The sequence below is a fragment of the Psittacula echo genome (genome assembly GCF_963264785.1).
Source record: "Psittacula echo genome assembly, chromosome: 10".
Lineage (NCBI taxonomy): Eukaryota > Metazoa > Chordata > Aves > Psittaciformes > Psittacidae > Psittacula > Psittacula echo.
Window position 1 is genome coordinate 16875513 of NC_137741.1, and position 26019 is coordinate 16901531.

At 38.2% G+C, this 26019-nt stretch overlaps 1 protein-coding gene across 2 annotated transcripts in view; it reads left to right on the forward strand.

Annotated features, from left to right (window-relative positions):
- The window catches only part of MCTP2 (multiple C2 and transmembrane domain containing 2), a gene marked incomplete at both ends in the record, with an annotated part of 102777 nt that overhangs the window by 67238 nt on the left and 9520 nt on the right, over positions 1-26019 (forward strand). For both annotated transcript variants that reach the window (XM_080626664.1, XM_080626665.1), the window contains 2 exons: positions 14834-14956; positions 17724-17765. In XM_080626664.1, coding sequence (XP_080482790.1) covers positions 14834-14956; positions 17724-17765 — 165 coding nt within the window. The remainder of the gene's footprint in view (positions 1-14833; positions 14957-17723; positions 17766-26019) is intronic.

A 26019-nucleotide genomic window follows, 5' to 3' on the forward strand; every position in this document is an offset into this window, starting at 1 on the left:
TGCATAATTTGCATAAGCCAAAGGTGAATTTAACTCACGATTCTTACTGTTACCTTACAAGCCTACATCCTGATGTTAGGAATTTGGTACAAAAAATCGCGGAAAAGGTTGAAATGCACAGTACCTGCAAACAGGCTTTTCTCTTGTGATGCATTTCTTTTTGCAGTTTAGATTCTTTAGAGGAACTTCACATTAAATGTCTTGCACACCTTCTGAATTTGTGATTCTTATCAATTGACTGGTAGGCTGGAAAACAAGAGGAATTTATTTGTAACCATTTGCTAGCTTATGTGGTCCTGAAGAGACCGTGTTCCATATCAGGATCTAGTCATTTTTATTTTCCCAATTTTCCTGTTGCCTTTCCAGAAAGTTCACTTTATTCCTAGATTAGAAATTGCATAAACAAAGATGAAATTAGAATTCTAAGTTTAAGAATGCTGCATCTGTGTGAGACTCATAAAACGGGGGTGTGAGAGAGAAGCTATTTACCCACCGCTATTAGAAATACCAGAATTTGAGAAGCTTATGTGTAAAATTCCCAGAGTTTGGCGTGGAATTGCACTATGCAAGCTGGATAGAAAAAAGCATTCAGCTCAGCCCAACCAAAAAAATCATAAAGGTAGGAAACCCATAGTATCTGTTATGCAAAGGTATGTATTACAAAGTGGAATTGTCATTAAAAGTAAGAATTCTTTTACTTAGTGTGCTCTTTTTCCCTATACACCCCAGGTGTGTTGATTTTCTTTCAGTCAGGATCTACTTGATTTTGTCTCATTATTCACATTCCTTTGACCTGGCACCTCTTGGAAAGTACTTTAAAGCACTGAGTTTTACAGGAAGGTTGTAGATGTTGACTGTTATCTCCCTTGTCATTGGTGGAACAACCCTATCAGTATTTTGTGTTTCTTTTCTTCCCTTTTCTTTTTTTTTCTTTTTAAAAAAGGCAAATCCTTTAATTTTAACACAGATGCAAGCTTAAAACAATGCATTTCCTTGAAACATAAAGGCAAGTTTTATCATTATTATGTATATTTTAGTTTATTATGAGGGAATAAGTAGAGATGTATCTGTAGGTGGTTTAAATCACTGCAACTCCATAGCTTTCAGAAAACTGATGTTACTTAACATCACTTAAAAATCTCCATACTCCTTTTGGGGCAACTCCTGTGTGAATTGGAGCAGGTTTTCTGCAGAGGAAGAAAATCCTGTAGGTGGCGATGGACCCTCACGAATGAGCCAGCTCTGGCTTTTTCAAGCTTTTGTCAGCTTTTTCTGGCAGGTTTTCTTTCTCTTGCTTGAACTCTTTTATTTTTAATTTAATTCACCCGTTCTCCCAGCGCTTAATCTAACACTAGTTGCAGAAATCGTGACAACTGGAAGAAATTTCCTGTTTGAAGGTAATGCAACATTTTGGGTTTATGATGGAGAGAGATGCACCTTGAGGGGTTTCTCTTAAGACTTTCCTCTTCTTGTGGGGCTTTTTCTGATATTTTTTTTCTAAATAAGAAAGAGTTGGAGCCTTTATAAGGTCTGAAATAAAAGGGGATTAGCATAGAAGCTACAGAGCAAATCCATTTTTAAAAGCCTCTTCTCTTTTAGTTTTACTTTCCTTCACTAGCAGCTAAGATGTGCTTTGACTTAGAGGCTAGTCTTAAGCAACCAGGAAGTTCTTGGGTTGTTTAAGGATAACAAGAATAGCAAAAATACCCTAAGTCAGGATATGTCCCTTCCATTATTTATTTTTTTTTTAACATTCATTAGGAAATAAAGCTGGAGCAATGGGATTATTGAAAAATCCCAGAAATCTGATTAACAAAATCTGTACTATTAATTATTAATAAATTTTACTACTGCCACAGTAAAGGATTATACCGGTACCAATAGTATCAATAGAGTTTTACTTCATGAAAATTAAATCTGTTATTCTTGTGACATCCACACTGTGGTCAAGCTTAACTTGGTTTGAGGTGGGGATTTTTTTGTTTGTTTTCAAGGCAGTGCTGTGATTTTCAGAAGTGTTAATAAGGATGTAAAGCATGTAGTGATTTGTACAAGTCTGATACGCTGATTTATTTTAGCCTTAACATTGCCCATGTAAAGTCAGCATGTTCACTGAAAGAGGAGTGTCATATGTGAGCGAAAGTCTCCACTAAAACAGCCTTTATTTATTCTGCTAGCTCAGGTTCAGAACTTTCTACTTGCTTTTTGGGAGAAGTCGCTGTCTTCTGTATGTCCCTTCAGCTTTCATCTTTTAATGGAACAGAGGAGCTGCACAGCTCTGTATCAAAGCCAATTGTCAACTTTCATTAGATGTATTCTATTGTTTGTTCGGATTAGAAATAACTGCATTACACTTTGACTTTGAAGGCTTGTTTGTTTTTAAATATACTAGGTATATGTGACCTTTTTGTCATTTGTGATGCACTTGGCTTGGCAAATCTGAGATACCCATTTAAAACAGCAGCAAGAACTATTTGTAATGCAGGGTCTTCACAAAAGGCACTTTTTGGAGGCCTGGAAAGGTAAAACAAAATCCAGCAGCTAATGCAAAGCATTGATAGAGTCATACAAAGTGTTGTTAGCTAGTACTGTCCCTTGAATAGAGTGCATGAGGGGAAGAAAACCCACTGCTTAGAGAGACTGCAGCAGTGGGTGGGAATCCAGTTAGGTGGTTTTAAAACCCCATTATGCGTTGTCCATATGAGAACAGTTCAGATGTGGCCTCTGTCAGAACATGATGGCAAGAAATTCTAATTCCATGTAAAAAATAGCACTGAGCAAATTTTCTTCAAATGTTTAGAATATTAAATGGAGAAATGCATAATTGATACAGTGATATTACCTCTTTTTTTTTTTAACCAAACATGCCCATCATGAATTAGATGATGACTTGTGCTAGCAGTTAAGAAAACTTCCCCAGATACTTCCATGTACACATTTGGGAAAATTATTTGCAATGATATATTTCAATTTCCTTAATAAACCAGACCCGTCTTCCTAATTCCCTTTCCCTCAAGTCCCTCCACGGGGGTTAAGACATGAAGTATTTTGAAACTATTATCAGATAACTGTTTCTATGAATAAAAGGCTAATCTCTGCTTTTTTAAAAATAGATTTAGATTCCAAAGCTGGGAAATAAACAGTGGTGGTAGAAAGGAAATATGAGATTAATAAAAATGAGGGCATTTTGCAGAGCTACTCTGGATTGTTTTAATCTTTTTTTTCCCCTTTTTTTCTGGGAAGTGGTACTTCTGTAACAGCATGCATTGCAGTAGCTCTTCTGCTTTCTGTTTTAAAAGTTGTATGAATCCTAGCAGAGATAGTGGTCCTTTAGTGCCCAATGAATACCGCCTCACACACTGATACCTATAGTAACACATACAGAGTGACTATGAGATCAAATGCTCTGGTTAAAAAGCCTTAGGGAAGCATTATGTGTCTGAGGTCTGATCTATTGTCTGGGAGGTCGGAGAGTGTTAATGCACTCTGCAAAGATTAGACTCCCTCCCTAATTGCTCCAACACTTCCTTAAAGGATTTAAACAGGCAGGAAAGGTGATGCTCTTTGTCAATTTTTGTCTTCTGACAGCTGTTGAAGTTTATCTGTCTTTCCGTGGAGACCACTACATCACATAAACCAGGCAATGTCAAAAGCACAAAACCTGAATTAGGGCTGAGAGCAATGAATGTTATTATTTACAACTTCGTTATTTCAGCTTTTAAATACTTTAAGGTTGGGGACAGGATGCTTTCACATGCTGTGCTGGTGATGGGAGCTCCCGAAGTCCCACAAAAAGTTTAACTCATTGAGTTTGATGAAAAGTCACCCTTTTAATAATTCTAAGTGGATCACATTATTGCCTGCATCCCTTAGAGCACATCTGGTGCTTCCTCACCGTATCTCTGTGGTCACATGTCAGTGCATGTAACAGCCACAGCCATTGTGTGTATTACTGCTTATTTATCAAGGTGCAGTGCTAAACCTGAGCTACTGTGAGGCACTGTTTGCTGTTTACTACTAATTTTCCTTTCCCTCATGAAGTCTGATCAGAATTCGACTTCCCTTGGTTCATAGAATCTAAACCCTATATAAAAGCTGACTCAGAAGCTCATGCAGGAAAGTTTTTCTGCTGCTTAACCACCATCTCCACACTGGTAAGTGCCTCACCCCCATCACTGGCTTTATGAAGCAAAATAGAAATTTGCCAAATTAAAACCAATTAAAAGAACGAGCTATTATTTTGAAGTGTAGCTATTTGACAGTCAGCAGCAAGTAGTTTTGCTGCTGATTTAGAGGACTAGCCTATTCTAATGGCTTATGTTTGCAAAGGATGCTTCTCTAGCTTGGCAAATTGCTTTAAAAGCAGGGGATTAAAAAAGGTGAATTACTGCGAAAGGAGAGAAGCATGGCTCAACACCAGGAGAATTTGAAAGATTCTGGGCAACAGGGCCACAGCATCCTCACTTTCACAGCAGGGTAATGTTAGTGCAACAAGAGTGGAATTTGACCCATCTCTTTAGAAACGTCCATTCCTGTTTCCCAGACAGATGTGAGTGCGTCCTGTTTCACTGCAGCTCCCACAACATGACAGGTCCTGCTAAACAGAGAAGCCACCCTGTAGTTATTTTTTTCCTGGTGGATCAGAAGCATTTTAATTTGATAGTGTCTGTGTTTTTGCTAGTCTTGCAGCATCTAAATGTGTTGGTGTATATAATCAATTTCACACATCCAAATGTATAAATTTGACCTATATAAATATACATCTATTCAATGCCTCTTTTCTCGGCTCTGAGCAGATGACTAATACAGCTGTTCAAAGGAGAAAAGGATTTTTTTTCCTTTTATTTTTTTTTTTTAAGAAAAAGCCCTCTTGGCTCTGAATCGGAAATTGAGGAGCAGAATTCATCAAGTGTATCCTGATCGTTCTCACATGGGTAGTTCCTCCTTCCCTTCCTGCATAGCATGTTCCTTTGCACTGTTGCTATATTACATGAAATGTTTCATCTGTATATAAAAATTAAAAATTCAAGCAAAAATCTGGCCCATATGAAGAACAGGCCCTTTGGGCATATGGTTCATTATGCATATTCGTTTAATTACTAAAACACTTGGGATGTCTCTACTGCCCTTGCTTTCAACTTGTAAAGTTGGATCTGTTCTGCAGCACAGAATATGTTGAACAGGCATGTGTCATAAAGGACTTCAGTTTTCTCCTACTTAAAACTCTATATTATGTTCTTGGCTGGATTGTTAGGATTTACTGAATATTAGTTCAATCCTCTGCATCAAAACAGCAGTTCGGGGTCTCTTTTCCCTTAACACCCTCTCTAACCCAAAAAGGCAAGTTTTACAATGGTTAGTTCAGAGTTGTGTTTAGTACCAAAGTAACGTGAGACTGAGGATTTAGATTTCAGGCACATTCCCACAAAGCACCTAAAGTCGCACATTGAAGCTGTATAACTTTTATTAGCTAAGAAGGGATTGCTGTGATAGTGTGACTTTAATTGATTTTCAGGGCAAACAGGTGGTGATGGTTTAGGCATCCCCTAGTCTCCTGCCATTCCTAATTTGGAGCTGCCCATATAATAGCTTTATTAAAACAAACAATCTTCTGGCTGTAGTTTTACCTGAACAGCTGCCTGAAATTGCAAGAGTCTTGCAAGTTGGCCTTTTTTCAGATTGTTCTGTGTTTTGGAAAACAAGATGCTATAGGTCTGCTAGTGGAAAATCTCTGTTACACAGTCGTGCTGTCAATGCTTGGGATTTTTTTGTGTCACTGCTGTTGTTGCTAGCTTACAATAGTAACGTATTTAGGGTATAATTACAGTGAGTCTCCCAGTCATCTTCATGCATTTGTTCTGTAGTGAAGCAATTTTGTCACACTGCAGATTACGAAATGATGTAATCACTGTCACTGTTCTTAGTGTGCGTCAGGTGTGGGAAGGGTTGGAGTTCAACTACTATTTTTGCTCTCCTCTTGACTGTGGAAAATGGATCTCGGGTTGATGAGAGCTTCTGGGCTCTGGTATTTGGCTGTGATGGGGAATCCCATGTACATCATAAGGAAAGAGAAGAGTCTGAAATTCTCTGCCTGAAAGGATATTGGCCTACTGCTTTGAATGTGCTTTATAGGTGTTCTTCGATTTCTGATTTTGTGATCTAAGTTTATTGTTTGGTGGTGGTTGTTGTTATTATTAATGATTTTTATTTATTTTAATTTACTTTTTCTGCTTAGTTTCAGTCTGGAAATATTTCCTTTGGACTGGAAGTTTTTGGAAAGGAGGGTATGGGACAGTTTTGCAGCCTTAGTGTGTACAAGCATCTGGTTCTCATTTATGTGGGTTTACTGGAACCCAATTATTATTTTTCATACATATTTTTTAATGCCATAGCTGAAGATTGTCAGCGAAATAACCTTATGTGTGATCTTTCTGCTACTGAGCATTGAACGAAGTCTAATTAAACATACTTGCTTTATTAAAGAACCCTTTTCCCCTTACTAATTCAGATCTAATATGAAGTATGAACATGAAGGAGGAAGTCATTAAAGTAGTTTAAACATATCGTTTAAGCCTCCCATTTGCTACCAGTTGGAACCCACTGTTAAGAGCCCAAAGTTAAAGAATGCTTCCACCAAGTCCTCTTTCCACCCCTGCACAATTACGTCACCATGTGACCTTCATTGCTAATGTTTCTCACAGTGTTAACAAATATGTGTCCAAAGTAAGTGGACATTTATCAGCTCAGCTAATGATAAATTTTTTCATGACCCTTTTAAGGTGTTCACCTTATCCAGAATAAATAAAATTAACCTACATTTTTTCTTCCTTTTAAATAGCACAATTATTTTTTTTTCTGACACTTTTGGGAAGAATTATTTACTATAAGATCAGGCTTTTAACTTGCATAATGCCTGTCTTCCCTGAAGATAGATCATAACTTTCTGCAGGAGAGTAATACTGAAACTATGACTCTGCTGATAAACAAACCAAAACATTAGACATAAAAATGACCATTTAATTTAGCTACAATATAAAACAAGTTTGTTGGTTTGGTTTTTTGCATGCCAGCTCCTCTTTGTTTTAGGATTTTCTCCGTTGCCTTTGTCCATGATAGAAATAACATGCAGATTTATTCCCCTGACCCACTCCCAGCGGATTACCCCAAAAGATAGAAAACTGTTGTAATATTTTTTCCTGCTTTTTTTCAATTTTAAGCTTTATTGCTTGAGGGTCCTAACTGTATTTTACTTGGCACAGGAAATGTAAAATATGTTAGATAAAAGCATGAGGGAAAAATTAGACCAGTTAGTATGCTGGCAAACAGCTCTTTCTTCAGCGTCTGCAGCCTAAAAGGATTTGAAATCTTTTACTCTGAAACTGTTGTATGTACATAAATATAGAACCCAAACCTTGTGGTATTGTAGTTGGGTTGTTTTTTTTTTTTCCTCTTTATCAAGCTCTTTTGGGTTAGGGATAAAGAGTAAATATCAGCCATAAGAAGACTGGATAGAGGCACCCGCTTAGACTTGTGATAGGCTGTTAGGCTTTCGGCTTTAAATGTGGGTGTCTTAAAGGACAAAGATGACACCTCCAGTCACACATTGTTTTGTATTGAAAATTATCATCCACACTGACCAATTTGACAGATAATCTTTAAATATGTGGAATGCAATATATGAATCTTAACTTACATAAACTTAACTGGTGTTAAGTATAGGTAAGTTAAGTTCAGTGAAATAAGCTTGAACCAAGCAGCTCTTTTCTGATTGGTCATGAAAGAAAGCTCTCTAAGGATTTTGGTTTTAATTTTCTAGGCTGGCTAATCTCATTAATATAACCAAAATAATCAAAATAATGGAAAACTCTCACTTTTTAATTAATTTTATTTTATTTTATTTTTGTTCCTCTCTTTCTGATTCCAGGCATTGTTATGAATAAAGAATTAATCCATTAAACATGCTAATGACAAAAAGTAATTCAGGATCAGAGTGTGAGCATTTTCTAAGTGTTTGCAGTCTTCAGCTTAGCATCCCACCCTTCTCTGATGAAGTTACCGGCAGCAGTGTCCCAAGAGGGTGGTGGAGAACAGATTGTAGTATTGTCAACTCTTCCGATTTCACTGTTACTTTTGCAGAATAACATGGTTTTTCTTAAAGCTCCATTTCTTAGAGTCCTGTGATTGCACATGAATCACAGCTTTCATTTAAAACACAAATGAGTTTCTACTTCCTGGCAGCAGAAAAGAAAATGAGATCCCCCTGAAGAGTCTAAACCAGACAGTGATAAAAAAGGCCCTAACACACATTGACTTAAACTGTATGAGATTTTTTTGTGTTCTTTTGGGTTGTTGTTTTTTTTTTTTTTTGTTGATTGTTTCATGTCTTATTTTGTTGCGAGTGGGGGACACCGGGTTTTTTCTTTACCTTTTGAACGTTCAAACTGGTGTTAAAATTGTTACCCTGATGACCACAGTTTGTATCCTCCAAAGGCTTTATTCTATCATTCCTTTTACTTGTGGCATCCTCATGTGTAGTGTAAATTATCAAGCACAAGCTGGATGTCTCAGGTTTGTTTCCTACCCATTAACCTCATCCTGGACCATTTTCTCAGCAAGCTGCAGCTGGGACAAGCAGAGAAAGAACATGTGAGTTTGGCAGCAAGATGTGGCTTTGCAGCTGTGTCGTTTAGCCTAAGTAGACAACAGAGGTGAGCAAATGTGGCCACATTGTTTGTTACCCGAAGCATCTTCTGAAAAAATATCAGGTAGATTTACATGGTAGCAAATTGTACAAACATACCTTTATTCTTGCTTCTCAGTTCTGTGCGGTCGTGCATGTTATGCAGACAGAGTTATTTTGGGGCACAATTTAATCTTTTGGTTTGGCTTTGGGGTGCTTAGGTGGATTTTTTTTCTGTGTCTTTGTTTTCAGACTCCAGTTGTGTTTGCATTTGCTACAGAAAGCTTATGTAGAAGAGCTAAGCTTTTTGCCTGTGATACACCCTTAAAAATTAGTAAATTGTACACTGATGTGTGGAGCAATGCAGGAATAATTGGTAATGTGGCGTAAATATTTAAAGACCTCTGTTCCTTCTGGTCATTTTTGATTTTGGTCGTCGCTGTTCAATACAGAGCACGTTTCATGCTGCCATTGAGATGCTCTGCATTCTTTGGCTGGGGACACAAAAATTGAATCTAAAAATAAATAGGTTGCTTCTGACAGTGCTGGTTTATTTAAGTATAATTTCTCTTCCTGCCATGTTCTTCATTACTGTGTTGCAATGAAGGAGTGATTCTGCTCATAACTGACCCCTCCTTGAGCTCTAGCTTGGTGACTGTGAAGTGGCACTGAAGTGCTCTCAGTTGGATGTGGGAAGCAGAGTATTAGTAAAAGCAATTCTGGAATGCATCTTTGGAAGAGGTTGTGTTCTTAAAGAAAAAAGTGTATCTTTTGGAGAGCGCCTGTAGTGGGAAATACATAAAACGTGACTGCTTCAACCTGTATTTGCCATGCCCTGATCTGGGGCTGTATTAGTCTAATTTTCGTAATTCTTATAGACTTCTTTTTGTAATATTCTCAGTAGTCCAACATACAAACCAGCCCAAAAGCGCAAGCACGAACACACTGCTCTATGTGAGTGTGTTCTTTCTCTCCTCTACTCTTCTACTCTCGCTTTCTAAGGGCAGGAATAAGTATCTGTCAGAAATAATTTGTTGTCGACAGGCTTATTGCCTCCAAGGGATTTGAATGCCCTTTTGGGGAGCCAGTATCTTATGTTATTGGCTAATACCCTGCATTTTGTTTGGGGCAGAGGGACTGAAAGCTTAGGAAAAAAAATGCTGGAGCGTTGGTCCCTGAATACTGAGCTGCAGAAATTTCTCCTTTTTAATAGCATCCATTTGCATGAACACGGCAGTTTGAGACTGCATAACCCAGAGATAAGTTAAAGATATGTAATTCATTTACCCTGTAAATAAAGGAGATCATGTCTTTATGTCTCAAATTGAAATCAGTGTTTTGGTTTAGTTCAAGACATAAATTGGGCATTCAAAGCAGCATCAGCTCAAGTTTTTCTCTGGGCTGCATGAATTGCACAGGCCATATTCATAAATTGCAAAGAAACTTTTAAGGAAGCTCTTAGTTTAAAGTTTGGATAAATTGTGTGTGGTTTTGAAACTTGGAGTTTCAAATCATATTTTTCACAGCTCTACTGATGAGGCATTTCATTAGCATTGGAGCCTACACGGGCTGAGAAAATAACCTTTTACCGCAGGTTCCTTGCATGCGTTTAATCTCCTTTCAGTTTTATTTTTTCCATCTGATGGAATGTATCCCTCTCTTTCTCCCGTCACTGTTGTTTTCCAAGAATTATTCCGTCACACAGCACAGCATCTTTTACTTCTCCACAAAGATTTAACAGGTCAAAACCAGCTTGTTTTTCAGACTTAAAAAATTATATAATTGCTGCTTAGAAAAATTATACAGAAAAATCTTATCTAATGCCAGGTTTCTAAACCTCTTAAACGTGTTCCATCCCATGACTGTGGGTTTGCTGGTGACAAATGTTTTATGGGCATACTTCAGTAGACACCCGTCTAAAATCTGTTCTTAATAGTCAGATCCTAAATTGGAACCAGAGGGGCAGAAAAAACAGATTTGAAACGTGTTTCTAAGGGTTTGTTTTTACTTTCAGTTGAGACTGCCTTCTCTCATCTTTTGTACTGCTGTCAAAAGGGCCACTCTTATGGTTGTTCAAACTCCATGCTTCTTGACAGGAACAGTTGGACCCCTCTTCAATGATTTTCAGATGAAACAGCTTCCAAACCTCCAGAGCTTTAACTTGTAGTTATTAGGCCCTTTGAAATAGTAACACATTAATCAGCTGAAATCAAGTGGTCCTTTCTCCAAGGCTGTGATATTGCTGTTCTCTTCTAGGTACAACTCTCATCTAAATATTAGTTTCAAGAGCTCTTACTCCCCTCCCTCTAGATACGTTTATCCCGTTGCTGTTTCTATTCTGGTCATTGTTTTATGATGCTGCGAATTAAAATGCTCAGTTCTGTAATAGGCTTTTATACTCTCCAATTGCATGAAAAGAAGTAACGCAGAAAACTAGATTGCACTTGTTTTATTTTAGAAATTGGCTTCTGTCCTTTTAACTTCTCTCATGCACAGTATGAAGCCCAGCAGAAAAGGTATTGATGATGTAATGGATTATGTGTAACAGAACTTGGTCTAACGATGATGTGAAACATAGAAAAAGGTATGGTTTGTTAAAACTGGATCATTTTAAACAGAGGCCTGGTTTCTGTTCCTGATATTTGTGATATTGAACAAGTGATCTGAACCTTTAATGACTTCCCTTACCAGTCTATGTATTGCAGTCGCCATTATAGACACGTATATATGGATTTATTTGAGTTCAGACTTAAACAGGGGAGATTTAGGTTGGATATAAGGAAGAAATTCTTTACTGTGAGGGTGATGAGGCTTAGGGTTCCCAGAGAAGCTGTGGCTGTCCCATCCCTTGCAGTGTTCAAGGTCAGGTTGGACAGGGCTTGGAGCAACCTGGTCTAGTGTGAGGTGTCTCTGCCCATGGCAGGGTGTTGGAACTGAATGATCTTAAAGTCCTTTCCAACCCAAACCATTCTATTATTCTGTGATTCAGTATGTCAGCAGCTGAACCATTCTTGAGTTTTGTCAAAAAAATTATGCTAAGAAAATAATTTAGGGAGGAGAATGCAGAGCTTCTCCCCGGCATAAGCTATCACTGAGGAGAGAATAAAAACATGCATGATCAAGATCGTTGTAATTCAAGGTGTGAGTGTCCATATCACAGCGCTGCTGATGCTGTAGTCAGTGTCAGGGAGTTGCTTGAGAGCTGATAAAATAGGACATAGGGTCTGTTTGGGAACTCCTTTGAAAACCAATGTTGCAGAACTACTCAAAAGGCTGTTAGAATGCAGAAATATTTCTATTCGCTTTATAAACACCCTCTGAACTTTTATTATGTACTCTGTGTTCACAGCAATCATTTCCCATACCTCCGAGGCTAAATAATTTCTGAATAGCTAAATCAATTTGTCTTGTGTCTGTGTTGTGTCACAGCAATGAAAGTTCCCTTTACTGCGGCGGTAGCAGTAAAGCAACTCTTCTTAAGGAGATGTGGGAGCTCTATCAAAGCATCACAGCCTGAGATATAACTCAGCAACCGATTAACCAGTCAGCATTAGAAAGGAAGCAGCAGTATGCCTCAGCTATCAATTTGAGACTACAGTGAGATTTTGTAATTAAGTTTTAAGGTCTGAAACTTAATAATACACAAAATGTACTGTTGGATCTAAAATCACCAAGGTCTTGATTTTGTATCTTGCCTAAATGACCTGTGATTGCAAGGTTGTATTATACTTGCAACCGAGCAGGGTGATGTTCATATAGGATGGTGACAGATGCACTAAAATTGGTTCAAGTCCTGCAATTGAATGAATGAAGAGAGGTTCTTCAAGAGCTTCATTGACTCCTGTAGGACTTTGCCTAGCTGACTGCTGGTGGAGTCTTTTTGCTGCGTTAAGAGAAGACTGAGTTTGTAATACCCCGCGGAGACGATGTAAATGCAACCTCCTCCAACAGGCTGAAGCAAATGTTTTGAATTAATACCTAGCAATATGAATTTCCATGAAGTAGTTTACATAAGGATCAGATGTATTTGTGTGTGTGTCTGTTTTTATCTCTCCATATATACCTGAGATAGATATCTGTATAGATGTGTACAGTAACAGGTCTTTGTTCTTTAGAGTGACATTTAAAGTAAGATAGGAGCTGGTATCAGCTTCATTTTGTCTTACAAAGCAAGGGGATTGGAATAGCTTCAGAGGAACTTGTTCAGACTAGAACTTTTACATTTAGGGAGGACTTTTTAGGTTGGAATATAACAGTTTTTGAAGTCTTTATTAACTAAAGCCATGCAAGATGTCTGTAAGACAGACCAAGTACCATGTCTTCTTGGCCAGGATTCTTGTGTTTCTTTTGCCTTGTTTACATATAAAATGTGGCTGTTGGAATCAGTATCACTCCTAACTTTTTAGCTTGTTGAAAATCAGGATCAGAAAGGAAAAACAAAACAAATCCTCTTCTATATTCCTATGCTGCAAATCAATGGTATGGGGATATATTGTCTGGATGTCAGCCCATTTTATAAATGAATGTATCTCAGAGATTGTTTTACTGGCCCACAAATGCCAAGAACAGGATGACAGTCTAATTCCTTGCATAGCAGCAGCTAGCATAAAATCAGGTTCACTCTAGAAAATGCAACTGCTGTTTTGGGGAGGGTTACAGGTACAGTCATTGTTTCTTGGTTTATGTTTGGCCCATGGTAGATATTAACTGACCATTTGCTTGATGTCAGACAAGTCTTTGTTTTAAAATTGCAACAGCTGCTGTTTTGTAGTGATATAAATTCTCACCGTGCTGCATGCAGTGGGAAATTCTTATTTGGTACAGTGTAGTTGGACTTTCAGATACATAACACAAAAATACATTGCCATAAATATCTCATTCTGCAAATGCCAGTGTTGCTTTTATATATGTAATATCTAATGGGCCAAGGATGAAGGGTGGTAGAGATTTAGCTTTCTGATTACCCATAGTTTCTCTTTTGTTGCAGTTTGAGATACTTTAACTGGATCTGACTAATATTCACCTACTTGTATTAATCCAAAAATGTGATTTTTGTTCCTGATCAACCCAGGTTCCTTTTGAGGAAGAAAAAGCAGTTAAATGTGTTTGTGCTTTGTCTTTAGAGGAGATTGTTTAAAATAGCTTCAGGTTTCCACCAGCATTAGGCAGTTCTTCTGGAAACACTATGTCTGAGTAGAAAAGGAAATGGGATCACAACATGCATTTTACGGCAGCTCTGGATTTAGTTTATTAACTTTGCACTGCCAACCACTTCAAGTTTGCTGTCTGTTCAGGTATCGTTGGTACTGCAAGATAAGCTTTCAGCTTGGTTTGATATCATTGTTTTTTTTGGATCCTAGGTGATTTTTAAGTTCGCATCATGTTAGTTATGTGCCTTGCTGATCCAGTTTGAGCAGAACTTCAGAACTTGGTTTCTGGTTTTCTTGTGAGTGGATTTGATCAGATACCACTCCAAATGCACGGACTCCTACCGTTTCTGGGTAGAGTGTCTCCAAGCACCCAGTGAAATCGGAATATGCCATGCTGAAAAATGGCAAGGGTATGAGAATGGAGACTTCCTGGATCCCTTTCCAAAATTATGTGCAACCTAGATCCTTACTTCTGGAAGGAAATGATGCTGCTATGCCAAGAACATAGATGGATTAATGGTGAAGATGCATTGGCTGGTTGTCCCCTGTAGAGTGACAAGGGAGCTGAATGGTTCCTGTTACACAAGAGGATGAAACTCTCCTCTAGCCTGTGAAAGACCCCGTGGCAATTAGGGTTTGATCAAGAGGAGCAGGTTTACCTCTGTAAGTGGGTCTGTTACTCACTAGCACTAAGGATAAAAGGCTTGAGGGGATCCAAGGAAAAGTGAATAAAGCCTTCAGACTACCTTTATATGTTCATGGCCTTGTACTTCACCAGATACAGGGGATGAGAAGCTATGAAACAGCAGCCTAATGGCCTCAAACAGAATAGAAAGAGAGCATGCTTTGAGAGCAGATTTTCTTTGCCAAAATAATAATATGAATGAGGTTAACAGAGATTCAAGGATGAATGTACATAGGGATAATGACTGAAAGGCTTGCTTATATGCCTTTCACTTTAAACACTTGTATGTGTTCCCTTCTGCTGCTTTATTTCTCCCAGGTGTTTGTGGTCACCGTATGGACCGTGGAACTGTACATGGTGCCCCTGGCTCTGCTGGTGCTCTTTGCATACAACTTCTCCCTCATCACAACAGGGAAGATCAACAACACCCAAGATGCCCAGGCAAGTAAAGTGGAAGTAAAATTTCTGGCATCCTCAGCTGGAATTTGCCCATGAGCAAAATGTTACATATTTTAATGGTATTGAGCAAGTTATGCAGCTAAATAGCATTTTTATTTTGAATTTACTGAAAAGAAATGTCAACTCTCTCAATTTTCATGATTCAGTTCAAGCAATAATCCATTCAGAGTCGTAGGAGAAGACAACGAGAGTGTGTAGGACGGGGATTTTACTTACTAAATAACTACAAATGTTTTTAAGTTGAAATAAGAAAGACTTACAAAGTGACAAGTTCCTAAGACCCATGCCCCTATTACTTGTACGCTTTGCGTCACACTAATGATTCACGATTCACAGAAGAGGAAAGTCGATAGAAGCCAAAGGAGAAGTTATTTTTAAACCTTTTCCTGTGATTGAGACTTTAGGAAGCCCTTATTCCTCCTTCCCGCCCTGCTTTAAATGACAAATGCTTTTTTTTCCACCCCCCTCAGAAATTCAGCCTTCAGTTTTTTAACTTGATCTGGGAGAAAAAAGGATTCCAATATAAAAATAATTACAACATGCATGGCAAAGTGCTGCTGCTGCGGTATGAAATGCTGTTTGATGTTGGCCGCTGTCTTTACTTACAGAACAATGGTAATTACAGTTAGAAATGAAAATAAATTCATGGATGTCCATAATAATCTAGTTTAAAATGTGTAACCAGTAATGCAATACAGGTTGAATTATAGCTTCCTCCTAACTTTGTATAAAAAGATTATTGACATTTGTACCCATGAAGAATACCTGTACTCAAATGAATCAAGTGGATTTTATACAAAGAAATAATATCCTAGAATTAAAAAGGCTGATAGCTGGTTTATTAGTTTCAGTGAGAAAAGTTGCTCCTAGTTCAGTTCTCATCCGTTCCGATGTGGAAAGATTGTTAGAAATTAGGGAAAGTTGCATTATCCAGACTAGAATATAGACTTGATTTGAGAACATGGTGAAAGAAATACTTATCTCCAATTTCAACTAAGTCCAGAATAACATAGAAAGATACTGTGTGTCTTCAGTGACTACTTCATCTCATCTAAAATATGAGAACTTTGTGTGTAGGAAAATCCCAGCCAAACAGGTGGTTTTGTTTTTAATACAAAAGGTGATAAAAAAATACAAACGACCTACCCAGAAAAAATACACAGAGAAAACCTTCCGACACCCATCGCTCATCTTGTGGTGAGTTTGTTGCGTGTTCAAGTAAGGAGCATTTCACATAAGTAAGCAAAATTGAGGAGTACATCATTTAAGTGGATACTACAAAAGGCTATACATAAAAATACAGGTTAATTGTACTAATACTGAAGAAAGGTCCATCGGAAAGTTGGCCTTTTCCTGTCATACATCCTGTGAGCAATGCATTGCTGTGAGATTCAGGGGTTCATTCTGCATAAGCAAAGTTACACATCTGCCTAAGTGCTTTGCAGGATTGGGATCATATGGAACAAGTAGTCAAAGTGCCTTTAATATTACCTGATTTCTTTTTTATGTGTGTTTGTGATTCTAACCATCTGTAGGTCAGAAATAGACAATCAGGTGCTACCCCATGTCACATCTGTCCTGCAGATGAGAAAAGGTTTTCTTCAAAATAGTAATGCTTTTTACACTGTCATTTATTTATTTTTTTGCTTCTTTAGACCTTGGCTGCATGTGCACTACCTTTGGGTTTTGTGTGCCAGCACGCACATTTCATGTATAATGCGAGTAACACTCCTTGCAAAAGTGGACCTTAAATTCTCTGATTTCTATGCTATATAATGAAAATAACAGTATTAACTTTGTATGCATGATGCAGTTGCCAGGAGGCTAAATTCATGAATATTGGTAAAATGGCTTATGATTTACAGATGGGATGTTTCTGTGGAAATGTAAACCATGCTCAGTGTTAATTCAGCTGTTTGGGGGTGTTCTGGAGAGCCACAGAGTAAATCTGAGTATCTGAGCATACTAGATGCAACTCCTTTAAAACACAAATCCAAACCATCTTTTTATTGTGATTCTTCACATTCTTTGCATGTTTGCTGTATTTAAACATGTAATGCAGCTATTCAAATGTATCTAGTAAATAACCAAGAAGAACTTGGAGGACTCTGTTAAAGGCTCAGGTTATTGAATGCCTGAATTGAAAGCCAAGCGCTCCTAATTTCAAGCCTTAGCCAAGTCTTTTGTTTTCCCTCCTACCTGTCAGCATAAAAGTTAAAGGGAGAAAATAATGCTGCATAGAAATCTGACTGTGATTTGTGAGATTATGTTCATCCGAATGTATTTGCTAAAGTCTAATGTTTCAGTAATGACCCTAAAGGGAGGGAACAGTCATTGTAGCAGCAAGGATGGAACAAGTTGAGTGTAGAGTCCTCAGCCTTGACATGCCAGCTGGTTCATTTGTCAGACTAAGAACAAAGCTGTTTACAGACAGTATAAGTTGTCAGTGAATTTGAATGCCTGTTGCCTTCAAACTACTGGGTACAGCCACTAATGCTTTATTTAGACTTAAAATTTGTATAGGGTATTGCAGTCTTTGTTCAGGATACCACAAAAAAACCCAAAAAGTCCTTGAATAAAAAATGTTATTTCTGAAAGGTGAAAGCAGTGGGGTTTTTTGATGACTTGCAGTAGAAGTGAGAGAAAACTGTGTAATGAAATGTTGTGGGAGTATCAGAAGCTTTACAAATGTTGCCTGTCACTGAAAAATAAGTGTAGCATTTTGAAATGTGGACATCTGCTTTTGCAGGAGCTTATGGGCTTGGATGAAGATGAGGATGAAGATGATAAGGTAAGCGTATCTCACGATTGTGTTAGCTAGAATCAGAAGGAATGTGGGAGAGCACACACCCACCATCCTATTTCCATGAGATCTTCATGTATTATGTGTATTAACTGGAAAAAACAATTGTTACTAGCTTGCTCATTGGCAAATTTGAAAATATGAAAAGATTGGTTTATGTAACATTCCATAGCGGTGGTATCTAAGCGAGATCTCTGAACATTAACTGAATCCGAGCAGTTTCCAGTTTGTGCTTGAAATCATAACAGGCACATGTTTATGTATGTGTACTGATAGGTGTGTGTATGGGTAGACAAGGTGCAGAGACACGCATGTGTATGTAAAATCCTCCACTTGAGTTTCTAATGTTGGATCACATTTTGTGCTAATGGCTTTCCCCAGAAGATTTGGCATTTTCATTTCTGTTGACCAGAATTGATGTGATATGTGGAGAACTGGTTAGAATTTTCTCAATATTTCTTTAAGAGCTTGAGGTTTGGTTCATTGGCTGAAATGTAGCAAGAATTGGAATTGGCAAGGCCTGTTTTGTATTTTATTGGAGTGTACTTACTCATTCTTCTCACTATGAAAAATTCATTGGATTTTTTTTCAAGTTTATCAGACCGCAGTGACAAATGATAAAAGGATTAGAGGGCATGACATCTGAAGAAAGATTAAGAGAACTTAATGTATACAGCTTGAAAAAACATAAGTAAGTGAAGGAGGATCTGATAATCTATAAATACTTTAAAGCTAAAAGGTGAGGAATTATTTAACGAGCAACAGCATGCAGGGGAACATTAGCTGTTAGGAAGAAAATGTTCACAAGGCAATGTGAAACTTTCAAATTGCATACTAAGTTAATAGGACTCTTGAATATTCTATGTTTTAAAAGTGTTGCAGTGAAATTGTTGATCATTGAGAAGTAAATCAATACCACAGTTAGCAAGTGCACCTTAACTCTTCTCAGTTGCAGACACTAGAATTGAAGCTTAGCAAACTAATTGATGGGAGTAGTTGTTTAAGCTTAACCTGCTCTTCTATGGTTATATTTTAATGAGAAACCAGAAATTCCTTAAAAGTTATAAGGTGGACTTTAGGCCAATGTAGTTGAATTGCAGGTTTTGTGTTTAAACATTCCCATTTATAATTTACTTTCTGCATCGTAAAATTGGGCAACTAAATGGACCAATATCTGGGACTCACCAGAAGCTGTTAAATGAAAGTCGCATCTTTTCCAAAGGAACACTGTGTATCTCTGAAAGTCAATAATTTATATTCTGTGAGTACCCAAAGTTAGACACCTGTAAATATTGAGCCTACATCTTATTTGTGTGATGCCTAAAGGTGTAACTTATTTGCTGGAACTAATCCCATTTTCTGTCTTCCTTTTTTCGTATGCCTTTTTCTCATTTGCAAGTGCTGAGGTGAAAAAAAACAAGTTAAAATGTATTAAATAGGTATTTAATCCTCTGTTTCCTGTGCTGTGAAAGAGATTTATTGCTGCAAAGCCAAAATATTCTAAGTTACATTTACCCTGGATATATCTCCAGTGAGTTTGGTTCTATGTATAAATACAACTGGGCCACTTAAATATGGATCTGATTGCTTTGAATTTTTCCACAATACCCCTCCAGCTTCCCTCCCAAAGCAATTCCACTGTCATCCTCTTTCTTGGTTTCTTTTAACTAAGTATGCCAGTGTGGGAAGACTCCTGAGAGTCAATGTTGAGCTGCCCTACCATTTTGTAATCAGCATTGCCTCCATCTCAATTTCCTGCATGCAGTCTTTAAAACGGAAAGCTGGTAGCACTGGCTAAAGAAGTAGACACTTCCAGCAGGCTTTCTCATCGAGATAACACTTCATATCCCAGCATTACAGCAATAATAATTCATAACTTGTATTAATTGATATACTAGTGTTATGGGTCTATAGAATCCTGACACAGAATTACCAGGAGAGAGAATTGCCAGCCACTACACGTGTCCCATGTCAAGTGCTGTGCAGCGTTGCCTTAGTGGCTTCATTCTGTCCTGGATGTTTTCCTCCTTTGCATCACCAATGGACCATGCTTGCACTCTGATGACTTGCATGTTTAAGTACATTAGGTTATTCCAAGTGACTTTTCCAAATCTGAGGGTGGTCAATGCTCTCTAGGGAGTGTAAGAAAAATGTAATTTTATGACATTATCTCATAGCAATGTCAACATTTAAACAGACAATTATACTTTAGAAAGAAGTCTGTGTATTTTTTTTTCCTCCCTAATAGAAAAGCTCCTAAAGTTGGAATCTACTAGTTGGGTTGTGGTATACAAGGTCACTGTTTCTGTTTCCTATCATCGTGCTGTATCAAAATACTCACACACATAGCCTTTCTGGGTTCTGCTGCATGTTAGACATAACAGACCATGCTTCTGGGAATTGTAACACACCCTCTAAGAGATGAACTGTTTACAAATTAGAAATACACAGACACTTAGTTCAAAAACCCAAGAGCAGATTAACTCCCTCCACCTAAACTATCTGTCTTAAATGACAGGGCTTAATTGCCAGCTCCCCCTTTCTTTCCCCCTCTGCCCTCCCCAAATACCAGCATGGAGGACTGCAAAAGATAAGAGAGCTCTGTCCCTTTGGCACAAGCTCTTCGGTGGATGAATGCCTTCTCGGATTTGTGCCATCTTGGACATGGAGTTCAAGCTGCATCTTGTCAGCTCTGGGGTCTGTCAAGCTGTCTGAATAAGGATTGTTTTAAAATTACATCACCAAAACATCTTTTGCCTGCCAGTAGGAAGGTATAGACAAGTTACATGTAGCTCAATGCAAGTTATTTGATTGTTGACCATGTCTATTTATTTTACTGCTTTTTTGACAATGACTGTATAGCTTCAAAAGCAGACAGCTACCCTGGTTAATGAGTGTGTCATAACACCCGGCTTTAAAGAGTCTTCTCATGATCTTAATTTGTATGGATAAAAGTTGTCTTCTGTTCCGAAACAGACAAAACTTAAATGATTACCAATTCCAGGTCTAGTAACTGAATCAAAAGTAAGTCAGAGAAAGAAACTTAAATCAACAACAATTCCTGTTGTGTTTTGAGGGGTATTTTTGTGTGCGTTTTGGTGGTGGTGGTTTTGGTTGGTTGGGTTTGGGTTTTTTGGATGGTTTAAATCCAGTGGTGAGCCAACATAGCCCTGCCTGGCTAATGGGATGTAATAGGGAAGTATCAGACAACACCATGGCTTTAAGCCATGTTATTTGGCAACTTCCAAGAAATGTTTAATATCTCATGTATTGGAAAAAAGAACAGTGGGAAAAATCCCCCCTAAAATCCAATGTTTCTAATGTAGGAAATTCTCTGTCAAAAATAGGTACAAAAAAATATACAAAGTTTTATGAACACGATTCAGAAAGACTCCAGCCGAACAAATTACAGTCAAATTCATCCAGTAGCAAACAGCTGACATTTTCCATTGGAGTTAGATTCAGCATGTGGAAACCTTCCGTATGGATCTTATTTGTACGGGTGGATTACGATGAAAATTGCATTAATTTTCTCCACTGTAAAGGTCAGTAATTGAAACATGAACCAAGAGTCTATTGTGTAAGATGCTATATCCCCATACTTAGGAAAGGTCATCAAGACAATATCATCTCATTGTTTTCTTCCCTGGAAGTATAAATAATTTCATTAGGTTTTTTCTTTTTCTTTTCAATACAACAATTGCAGTATAGCATTTCAACATCTCCTATTAAGATTGCTGAAGAGAGATGATGATAAAGACTTGAAAATACCCCATGGTTCACAGGGTATGTTCAGACTAGCAAGGGCTCTCCACAAAAGAAGCCACAAGGTGTGTGTTGGTATAAGTGTGTTCTCCCTTAAATTGCTGTTCTTTCTTCATTTGACTTTTTGTGGCTTCTCTCTGCTTGCTTCTGTGAACATATTCACAGACTGTGAATATGTCAGTGATGGAGAAGCCGAAGGGACAGATTCTGCTCTTTGCCAGAGCTAGGCTTGATTCAGAGCTGGAGGATGTGACACTTCTAAGCACACATAATCATCTGGTCTTGCAACCATCTTGACTGAAGTGTAATACAGGTTTCCAGGTATCACTTAAGACACAATTACAGCTTCTGTAAGTTTTCTCCAGGCTTCTTATTAACCCAATCAGACTTGTTAATACAGAGTGCAGGGGTTTCTCTGGTTGTGCTTCGTTCTTTGCTTGAGAGCCTCCTACGTCAAGAAACTGGAAAATAAATGGTCTGTTGTTAATTCTTATTTACACTGCAGCATTGTTTAGGATTGCTTTTATTGGTAAACATCACATACGTTGTCACAGTGCTTGTCTCAGCATCATGACCTAGCAATTCATAGGGTTAGAAGTGATGGGAGAGAGATGCTGAAAGGAAGGACTTGCAGAGCACTTTTAGATATCTTGGGGACTGTGGTATGGTTCTCCTTACATAGAAACCTTAGCAGCCCTATGGCAGTCTAAAATTCTTCCTCTGGAGGTAGGTAAACCAACACCATAGCTTCTGTATGTCCCTAGAGAAACATTAAGTAGTAGCAGTAGGCAGGTCACTGGACCAAGCACACGAACCTCAGCGAGTTCTTCTCCCTTAAAAGTTCCAACTATATAAAATATTAAAATTTATTTTAAATTGCCCAGAAGTATGAATAGGTCTATCTTTCTCTTGTACCCAAATTGCTAAAGATCATTACCTAGACTGTAGATGATGATCCAGTAGTTTAATTCTAATCACCATGTCATTGTTCTTAGGTCTCATGTGTATTTCCAGGAGAAAGCACTTATTTTGACCTTTTTGTCTTCTTTCACCTTTTGTTTTTTAAATCAAAGATTTACTGATGACTTCATATTTCCGTTCAGGCTTCTTTTTTGTTGCTTCTCGTGTTCCTCACCTAAATAGTGTTTTATTCTGTTGGGACTACCAGTATTGCTTTAAAATTTGTAGCAATGCCACCCAACTTTGGATTACTTTACATGTCTGTGAAAATATGAGCAAGTACAGAAAACGCCTCTTAACCCTCCAGGATTTCATACCTGTATAGAGAGAAAGCAACAGAGTTAATGACCTAAACCTCTCCACATAAATTTGTTTATGGGCTGGCTTAGAAGAGTTTTGCTGGTGTCTTGTACACAGATGAGATTCATCTCATGTAAGCAAAGAAAGTGTAAGTGTTGCTGAACAAGGCGTGAAGTGGTCATCTGCCTTTTAGCCAGCATTCCCTCAGCCTTAGCTGTAGGGTGATGTGCCATTGCTTTTAAAACGTGTCCTTTTAAGGCCGATGGTGCTCTCCTTCAAAACATCAATCTGAAGTGATTCTATTGGCTCTGGTGGAATTATTCCAGATTTCACACCTTTTTAACTGAGAGCATAAATTGACCCGTATGTGTTGCATTTCCTCTATTTGGTAATTATTTCAAGTACGCTCAGATTCACTAAATTTCCACAGCCAGGCAGGCACATTTGCAGCATGGTGTTAATAAACAAAAAGATCCTGTGATGCACAGTTTCAGGGCTGCAGGAGGCAATTGCTGAGAGTTTGGCAGCCATCCTCTCCGGGTACCCATCCTCCTGGAAGCACCGAGAAGGTCTCCTCGCCACGCAGCAGGCACTGCAGCACAGGGCAAGACAGTGACTCAGCAAGGCAGATCGCTGGGTTCCTTCCAGCTGCCTTTGGCTCCCATCAGAGGCAGGATCCAGTTCAAGGTTGCTGTGGTGACTGTTTTCAGTCTGGAATTCATTTTAGCTACCAAGAGACTGTCTGTCACTCCATGGCTGCCACCTCCCACAAAAGCTTCATTCTGCTGCTAGACTGGAGCTGTTAGTGAAGGGTTCCCTGCAGACAATAGAAGCCAGTGGTCTGCTGTTTATAGCCAACAAAATCTGTTTGGTTTCAGAAGTTCTTCATAAGCGAGTATTTTGGCCTTAAGATGTTGTTTTGGCCCAGGTTTTGCTGGACACTGGTAAGGTCAGAGTTGTGTAGTCTAGCACAGAGCAAGTTGTAAGTTAAATCCAATTTCGGCTAAGTCTGCCTTTCTCTAAACCACAGCGTGTTTGTTTTGTTTTAAAAACCTAAACCCAACAGAATAATAGTGGAGCAGAGACATGCATGCCTGAACTTTTTTCTTTTCTTTACCCTTTCCATCAATCTTGTTTGTTGCTAATGCACTGGGGAATTCATATCTGGTATGTGGGGCAAATCCTGGTAAAACATTGACCTAATGTGCTTGCAGCAGCAGTGGGATAATGAGAACCGCTACTGTAAAAATCCAACCTAATCCTGAAAGTTAGGCCAGCCTAGGGCTGGGCTTTGAATTCCTTTGAATTCCTGAATATTCAATATTTTAATTCCTTAGCTGTCTGCATCCTGTTTTCTTTCTCCTTTTGCATTAATTGGTATTTATTTTTTCTCCTCCCCTTTTCCTCATCCTTGCCCCCAAGTGTTGCTCAGCTTTGTATATTGAGTTTCCCTTGGCATGCCAGAGATCTGATGATGAATACCACTTGTCTGAAAAGTCACATAGAAGATTTCTTTCTGTGCAAGTGTTTTACGTGAAATCCAAGTAAGCAAGTATTTAGAACTTGCTCATGGCTTCAAGACTCAGCTTTCAGTTGTGTGCAGATGATATTCGAAGCATACATCAGAAGTACACTTAGAGAACAACATTAAAAATTGTCTATGCGTTTGGAGTGTTGCTTACTGGTTTGGATGTATCCGGAGGAAAAATATCTGAAGGACAGATTGGAAAAATAGGGAACAGCTTTTGATTAAGGATGAAGGCTATTAATCATTGAAACAAATGATTGCAAGAAGTTAGAAGATCTCCACCATCCAAGTTTTCAATTTGGTAACAAATGCTTTTTTAGAGCAGAAGTAGTAACTAGCACTACTTGGTGTTTGAAAAACAGACAGTTTTTGCCTTCAGCCACTCTCTCTCTGTAGATCTTGTGATTTTTCCCTTGCAAGCCCAGTTCTTAGAATGATAGCACACCAGTCATGAATTGCCATGTTAATGCTCAGGATGTCCTCTCCTGGCCTGCCCCATATTTCATATGCTTTTAAGGTCTATCACATAGGAAGTACCTCAGTTTTGGGGTAGTGAGGCAGATTCTTTTGCAACTGTCCCTGAATGTCTGGCAGCGGCATAACACAAAGCCGTAGTAACCCTTTGAGTGCGTTTACATGTCCTGTTTATTAGCTGTTACGTATTTCAGAAATAGAAAAATCTAGAAGCACATTTCATTCAGTACAGCGGAGATTTGGTGTCTTCATTTCCAAGTTTAAGTTGATGTGCATTAGCTGGGCACAAAAGACTTAATTTCTGAATTTGCTGGGTGGTTGTTGTTTTTTTTTTTCCTCTTCTCTGACATGCTTTATCTTATTCTAAGTCCCCTTTTGTGGCTTTGTTCAGGCAATTAATGTAGAAATGAAGGTTTCTAAATCAGGATATGCAAGGAAGATTTAAAGTAACACACTGATTATATAATTAATTCTCAGTTGTAAACTCATTTTGATGGAGTTAATTCTTTCCCAGAGGCTGAAGGCTAGTTCTGGTCCACCCACAGTGCTGTAATCACCTAAGAAGTAAAGAAGCAAAAGGCCTTGAAGGAATGGAAGTTTCACAACTGGTTTTAGGAAAAAAATGCCAGAAACAGGCAGGATATTTTGGTTTTAATTCAAGCAAAAGCTTCTGAGCTGTGATTTTAAACTGTGGGTATCCAAATCCTGTTTTCAAGCAGCATAATATATTGAGTCCAAAAGAAATCAGAAAGGGATGATACCTGCGAAGGATGGAGAAAAAATATCTGGATGATGGGACCTTGCACAAATGGGAAAGTGTGTTTAGTGGAAGACACATTTAGGATTATTTATTACATCTGCCACAAATATGAAAATGTTCAAATATAGTTGTCTGTATGAGAGCTGCCCACTTATTAATAAATATGGACTGGTGGCTGTCACCTTGATGGACTATTAACTCTTACTGCTTTCAACAGTGTTTTGTAAGGTGCCAGCTTCAAAAAGCATAAACAGCCCCCCAAAAAACCTAAATAATTTGGAAAATCCCATTTGCTGTACTTCATTTGTCTGCTGCTCTCTTGCTTAACCAATGACCTAATCATCCTGAGGATGTGTTTAGACTGCAGGTTGCCAGAATAAAACAAATAGCCAAAAAGCAAATAACAAAATACCCCAAATAAATAACAAAGAAAAGATGTTCACAAATTTCCAGGA